At 61.8% G+C, this 7,209-nt stretch overlaps 1 protein-coding gene across 1 annotated transcript; it reads left to right on the top strand.

Moving 5' to 3' along the window:
• The first annotated feature begins 332 nt into the window (after nucleotides 1-332).
• Nucleotides 333-6,958, top strand: LOC147091330 (ubiquitin carboxyl-terminal hydrolase 5-like). Its single transcript, XM_085976743.1, has 3 exons — nucleotides 333-531; nucleotides 4,026-4,110; nucleotides 6,776-6,958. The coding sequence occupies exons 1-3, from the start codon at nucleotides 447-449 to the stop codon at nucleotides 6,867-6,869; spliced, it is 264 nt and encodes an 87-aa protein (XP_085832869.1). The 5' UTR covers nucleotides 333-446; the 3' UTR covers nucleotides 6,870-6,958.
• Nucleotides 6,959-7,209: the final 251 nt, after the last annotated feature.

Below are 7,209 nucleotides of genomic sequence, written 5' to 3' on the forward strand. Positions count from 1 at the left end.
CCGGGTCCCCCTCGCCCGCGCCCCCCCTCTCCGGGTCCCCCTCGCCCGCGCGCCCTCGCTCCGGGTCCCCCCCCGTCCCCGCGCCCTCTCTCCGGGTCCCCCCTCGTCCTCGCTCGCTCCGGGTTCGCCCTCGCTCGCTCCGGGTCCCCCTCGCCCTCTCACCCTCCGGGTCCCCCCCCGCCCCCCCTCTGGGTCCCCCTCGCGCTCGCTGTCTCTCTCTCCCTCTCTCTCTCTCTCTGCGTGTCCTCCCCCCCCCCCCCTCGGCTCGCTCGCTCACTCCCTCTATCCTGCCCCGCCCCTCGCCCTCCCTCCCCCCTCTCTCTCGCTGTTGATCTGTGTGTGTGTCTCAAACCCCTCTGTCTCCTCTCTATGCTCAGAGTAACAGCCTGGAACGAGCTGTGGACTGGATATTCAGCCACATCGATGACTTGGATGCTGAGGCAGCCATGGATGTGTCCGAGGGCCGGTCAGCAGCTGAGACCATCTCCGAATCAGTGCCTGCGGGTCCCAAGGTCAGGGACGGCTCAGGAAGTAAGTACCAGCTTCTTTCTCATCACCGCTCGTGGGTGCAGCTCGATGGCACTGTGCCACACTGAGCAGGAAAGGCCCCATCCCATGTCTGTCAGCCTTGGCAGGGGGCGACAACTGGCTTCAGTACCCCTGGGTTAGGGAAGGGGTGTATCAGCCCGGGTTCCTGTTCCTGGTCCCTGGCCAGTGACCCCCTGGGTTAGGGAGGGGTAGAAACAGCCTGGTAATAACCTTGTCGTAAAGGAGCCTCGGGGGAAGAGTGATCATAATCTGAGACAATTTTATATTGAGATTGTGAATGAATTAGCCAAGTCTGAAACTAGGGGCTTAAATCTGAACAAAGCAAATAACGTAGGTACGAAGGGCGAGTTGGCTAAGGTAGATTGGGAGACTAAATTAAAAGATATGACGGTAGACATGCAATGGCAAACATTTAAAGAATCAGTACATAATTCGCAACAAATATACATTCCCTGAGGGAATAAAATCCCCAGGGGTAAATTGGTCCTCCCATGGTTATCAAGAGAGTTAAAGATAATAGATTAATAGAAGAAGCTTATAATGTTGCCCAAAGAGTAGTAAACCTGAGGATTGGGTGGATTTTAGAATTCAGCAAAGAATGACCAAGAAATTGATAGAGAAAGAAGAATCTGAGAGTGAACTAGCAAGAGACACAAAAGCAGATTGTAAAAAGGAAGAAATCAACTAAAGTAAAGGTGGGTCCCTTACAGGCAGAGACAGGAGAAATTATAATGGGGAATAAGGAAATGGCTGAGACATTAAACAAATCATTTCTATCTGTCTTGGCAGAAGACGACACAAAAAAATTCTGGAAATAGTGGAGAACCAAGGGTCGAGTGAGTGAGGAACTGAAAGAAATTAGTGTTAGTAAAGAAATAGTACTGGAGAAATTCATGGGACTAAAAGCTGACAAATCCCCCGGACCTGATGGCCTGCATCCTCAGGTTTTGAAAGAGGTGGCTGCAGAGATAGTGGGTGTATTGGTTGTCATTTTCCAAAGTTCCATTGATTCTAGAGCGGTTTCTACAGATTGGAAGGTAGCAAATGTAACCCCACTATTTAAGAAAGGAGGGACAGAGGAAAAGGTGAACTACAGACCAGTTAGCCTGACATCAGTAGTGGGGAAAATACTAGAATCTATTATTAGGGACATGGTAACAGGGCACTTAGAAAATAATAATAGGATTGGGCAGAATCAACACGGATTTATGAAAGGGAAATCGTGTTTGACAAATCTGTTAGTTTTTTGAGGTTGTAACTAACAGAATAGATAAGGGGGAACCAGTGCATGTGGTGTATTTGGATTTTCAGAAGGCATTCGATAAGGTGCCACACAAGAGGTTATTACACAAAATTAGGGCTCATGGGATTGGGGGTAATATACTAGCGTGGATTGAGGATTGGTTAACCGACAGAAAACAGAGAGTAGGAATAAACGGGTCATTTTGGGGTTGGCAGGCTGTAACTAGTGGGGTGCCGCAAGGATCAGTGCTTGGGCCTCAGCTATTCACAATCTACATCAATGATTTGGATGAGGGGACCAAATGTAATATCCAAGTTTGATGATGATACAAAGCTGGGTGGGAATGTAAGTTGTGAGGAGGATGCAAGGAGGCTTCAAGGGGATATAGACAGGCTATGTGAGTGGGCAAGAACATGGCAAATGGAATATAATGTGGAGAAATGTGAAGTTATCCACTTCGGTAGGAAAAATAGAAAAGCAGATTATTTTTTAAATGGTGAGCGATTGGAAAATGTTGGTGTTCAGAGGGACCTGGGTACACAAATCGCAAAGGTACAGCAAGCAATTAGTTATGTTATCCTTTATTACAAGAGGATTTGAATACAAGAGTAAAGGTGTCTTACTGCAATTATATAGAAACATTGAAAATTAGGAGCCGGAGTCGGCCCTTCGAGCCTGCTCCGCCATTCAGTGAGATCATGGCTGATCCTCTATCTCAATACCATATTCCCGATCTCTCCCCATAACCCGTGTGTCTAGAGGGCCCTGGTGAGGCCACACCTGGAGTATTGTGGACAGTTTTGGTCTCCTTACCTAAGGAAGGATATACCTGCCATAGAGGGAGTGCAACAAAGGTTCACCAGACTGATTCCTGCGATGGGGGGATTGTCCTGTGAGGTGAGATTGAGTAGACTGGGCCTATATTCTCTAGAGTTTAGAAGACTGAGAGGTGATCTCATTGAAACATGCAGAATTCTTACAGGGTAGTTGCAAGGAGGATGTTTCCCCTGACTGGGGAGTCTAGAACCAGGGGTCACGGTCTCTGAATAAGGGGTCGGCCATTTAGGACTGAGATGAGGAGAAATTTCTTCACTCAGGCTGGTGAATCTTTGGGCTGTGGAGGCTGAGTCATTGAGTATATTCAAGACAGAGATCGATAGATTTTTGGATACTGCGGGAATCAAAGGATAAGGATATGAGGTAGATGATCAGCCACGATAGAAGATGGGAGCAGGAGTATGCCATTCGGCCCCTCGAGCCTGTTTCGCCATTTAATAAGTTTGCCTCAACTGCCTTCTGTGGTAGAGAATTCCACAGGTTCACCACTCTCTGGGTGAAGAAATTCCTCCTCATCTCTGTCCTAAATGGCTTACCCCTTAGCCTTAGACTGTGACCCCTGGTTCTGGACTCCCCCGCCATCAGGAACATCCTTCCTGCATCTAGTCCTGTTAGAATTTTATAAGTTTCAATGAGATCCCCTCTCATTCTTCTAAACTCCAGCAAGTACAAACCCAATTGACCCAATCTCTCTTCATACGTCATTCCTGCCATCCCAGGTATCAGTCTGGTGAATCTTCGCTGCACTCCCTCCATGGCAAGAACATCCTTCCTCAGATAAGGCGACCAAAACTGCACACAATACTCAAGGTGTGGTCTCACCAAGGCCCTGTACAACTGCAGCAAGACATCCTTGTTCTTGTACTCGAAACCTCTTGCTACGAAGGCCAACATACCATTTGCCTTCTTAACCGCCTGCTGCACCTGCATGCTTACCTTCAGCGACTGGTGCACAAGGACACCCAGGTCTCGTTGCACTTCCCCTTCTCCCAATCTATTGCCATTCAGATCATTTGCCTTCCTGTTTTTGCCACCAAAGTGGATAACCTCGCATTTATCCACATTATACTGCATCTGCCATGCTTCTGCCCAATCACCCAACCTGTCCAAATCATACTGTAGTTTCTCTGCATCCTGCATGATCTTATTGAATGGAGGAAGAGGCTCGAAGGTCCGAATTCTTGCTCCTGTTTCTTAGGTTCTTCTGCTCCTGATCCCTGTCCAGTGACCCCTGGGGTAGGGAGGTGGTGAATCAGCCCGGGTTCCTGCTCCTGATCCCTGTCCAGTGACACCTGCGTTAGGGAGGGGGTGAACCAGTATCGGTCCACCCGCCCCTTGGACGGCCTCCCATCCACCACTGTGTCTTCCCTTCTCACTGTTTGATTTCTCCCTGCAGAGTACCAGCTCTTTGCTTTCATCAGTCACATGGGGACATCGACAATGTGCGGTCATTACGTGTGTCACATAAAGAAGGAGGGTCGGTGAGTACGGGGGGAGGGGATCTGTGTGTTGTACGTATGTGTCTCTGTTTCTCTCCGTTCCCCCTGCGCTCCTTCTCACTCACTCGCCCCCCTCTGCCCCCGCCCGCTCGGTCCCCCCCTCTGCCCCGCCCGCTCGGGGCCCCCCCTCTGCCCCCGCCCGCTCGGTCCCCCCCTCTGCCCCCGCCCGCTCGGGGCCCCCCCTCTGCCCCCGCCCGCTCGGTCCCCCCCTCTGCCCCCGCCCGCTCGGTCCCCCCCTCTGCCCCCGCCCGCTCGGGGCCCCCCTCTGCCCCCGCCCGCTCGGGGCCCCCCCTCTGCCCCCGCCCGCTCGGTCCCCCCCTCTGCCCCCGCCCGCTCGGTCCCCCCCTCTGCCCCCGCCCACTCGGTCCCCCCCTCTGCCCCCGCCCGCTCGGGGCCCCCTCTCTGCCCCCGCCCGCTCGGTCCCCCCCTCTGCCCCCGCCCGCTCGGGGCCCCCCCTCTGCCCCCGCCCGCTCGGGGCCCCCCCCCTGCCCCCGCCCGCTCGGGGCCCCCCCTCTGCCCCCGCCCACTCGGTCCCCCCCTCTGCCCCCGCCCGCTCGGGGCCCCCCCTCTGCCCCCGCCCGCTCGGGGCCCCCCCTCTGCCCCCGCCCGCTCGGGTCCCCCCCTCTGCCCCCGCCCCGCTCGGTCCCCCCCTCTGCCCCCGCCCGCTCGGTCCCCCCCTCTGCCCCCGCCCGCTCGGTCCCCCCCTCTGCCCCCGCCCGCTCGGTCCCCCCCTCTGCCCCCGCCCGCTCGGGGCCCCCCCTCTGCCCCCGCCCGCTCGGTCCCCCCCCTCTGCCCCCGCCCGCTCGGGGCCCCCCCTCTGCCCCCGCCCGCTCGGGGCCCCCCCCCTGCCCCCGCCCACTCGGTCCCCCCCTGCCCCCGCCCGCTCGGGGCCCCCCCCTCTGCCCCCGCCCGCTCGGTCCCCCCCTCTGCCCCCGCCCACTCGGTCCCCCCCTCTGCCCCCGCCCGCTCGGGGCCCCCCCTCTGCCCCCGCCCGCTCGGGGCCCCCCCTCTGCCCCCGCCCGCTCGGGGCCCCCCCTCTGCCCCCGCCCGCTCGGGGCCCCCCCCTCTGTCCCCGCCCACTCGGGGCCCCCCCTCTGCCCCCGCCCGCTCGGGGCCCCCCCTCTGCCCCCGCCCGCTCGGGGCCCCCCCCTCTGCCCCCGCCCGCTCGGGGCCCCCCCTCTGCCCCCGCCCGCTCGGTCCCCCCCTCTGCCCCCGCCCGCTCGGTCCCCCCCTCTGCCCCCGCCCGCTCGGGGCCCCCCCCTCTGCCCCCGCCCGCTCGGGGCCCCCCCCTCTGCCCCCGCCCACTCGGGGCACCCCCTCTGCCCCCGCCCACTCGGTCCCCCCCTCTGCCCCCGCCCGCTCGGGGCCCCCCCTCTGCCCCCGCCCGCTCGGGGCCCCCCCTCTGCCCCCGCCCGCTCGGGGCCCCCCCTCTGCCCCCGCCCGCTCGGGGCCCCCCCCTCTGCCCCCGCCCGCTCGGGGCCCCCCCCCCCTCTGCCCCCGCCCGCTCGGGGCCCCCCCTCTGCCCCCGCCCGCTCGGTCCCCCCCCTCTGCCCCCGCCCGCTCGGGGCCCCCCCTCTGCCCCCGCCCGCTCGGGGCCCCCCCCCTGCCCCCGCCCACTCGGTCCCCCCCTCTGCCCCCGCCCGCTCGGGGCCCCCCCTCTGCCCCCGCCCGCTCTCTCTCTGCCCCCGCCCGCTCTCTCTGCCCCCGCCCGCGCTCTCTCCCCCCCCTCTGCCCCCGCCCGCTCTCTCTCCCCCCCCTCTGCCCCCGCCCGCTCTCTCTCCCCCCCCTCTGCCCCCGCCCGCTCTCTCTCCCCCCCCTCTGCCCCCGCCCGCTCTCTCTCCCCCCCCTCTGCCCCCGCCCGCGCTCTCTCCCCCCCTCTGCCCCCGCCCGCTCTCTCTGCCCCCGCCCGCTCTCTCTCCCCCCCTCTGCCCCCGCCCGCTCTCTCTCCCCCCCTCTGCCCCCGCCCGCTCTCTCTGCCCCCGCCCGCTCTCTCTCCCCCCCTCTGCCCCCGCCCGCTCTCTCTCCCCCCCTCTGCCCCCGCCCGCTCTCTCTCCCCCCCTCTGCCCCCGCCCGCTCTCTCTCCCCCCCTCTGCCCCCGCCCGCTCTCTCTCCCCCCCTCTGCCCCCGCCCGCTCTCTCTCCCCCCCTGCCCAGCCCGCTCTCTCTCCCCCCCTCTGCCCCCGCCCGCTCTCTCTCCCCCCCCTGCCCAGCCCGCTCTCTCTCCCCCCCTCTGCCCCCGCCCGCTCTCCCCCCCTCTGCCCCCGCCCGCTCTCTCTCCCCCCCTCTGCCCCCGCCCGCTCTCTCGCCTCCCCCTCTGCCCCCGCCCGCTCTCTCGCCTCCCCCTCTGCCCCCGCCCGCTCTCTCGCCTCCCCCTCTGCCCCCGCCCGCTCTCTCGCCTCCCCCTCTGCCCCCGCCCGCTCTCTCGCCACCCCCTCTGCCCCCGCCCGCTCTCTCGCCCCCCCCTCTGCCCCCGCCCGCTCCCTCGCCCCCCCTCTGCCCCCGCCCGCTCTCTCGCCCCCCCCCCCTCTCTCACTCTGTTCCCCTCTCTCTCACTCTCTCTATGTCCCCTCTCTCCCTCAGGTGGGTGATTTACAATGATCAGCAGGTCTGTGCCTCGGCACTCTCTCTATGTCCCCTCTCTCCCTCAGGTGGGTGATTTACAATGATCAGCAGGTCTGTGCCTCGGAGAAGCCTCCCAAGGACCTGGGCTACATCTACTTCTACCAGAGAGCTGGAAGCTAAGGACCATCCGGCCACTTATTTATTGTACAGACCCAGGCCGAATCTCCAGGACCAGCAGGCCGCTGGGGGATGTGGGGGGTGGTGGGGTGGGGTGGAGCGGGGCGGGGGGTTTAAATTTGGAAATAAATTGGTGAGACTCAAGCATGTTGCAGGTGCTGGATGTATTATTTGAGGGGGAGGGGGGAGAGGGCCTGGAGTAGCGAGCTTGCCCCAGTGCGGAGGGGAGTTTATACTGGACCGGTCCCCAGCGCGGAGCGGTGTTTATGCCGGACCGGTCCCCAGCGCGGAGGGGAGTTTCTACCGAACCAGTCACCAGCGCAGAGGGGAGTTTATACCGGAC

This window comes from Somniosus microcephalus, unplaced genomic scaffold (genome assembly GCF_052327205.1).
Source record: "Somniosus microcephalus isolate GS21.2 unplaced genomic scaffold, FLI_Smic_1.0 unresolved_chr3, whole genome shotgun sequence".
Lineage (NCBI taxonomy): Eukaryota > Metazoa > Chordata > Chondrichthyes > Squaliformes > Somniosidae > Somniosus > Somniosus microcephalus.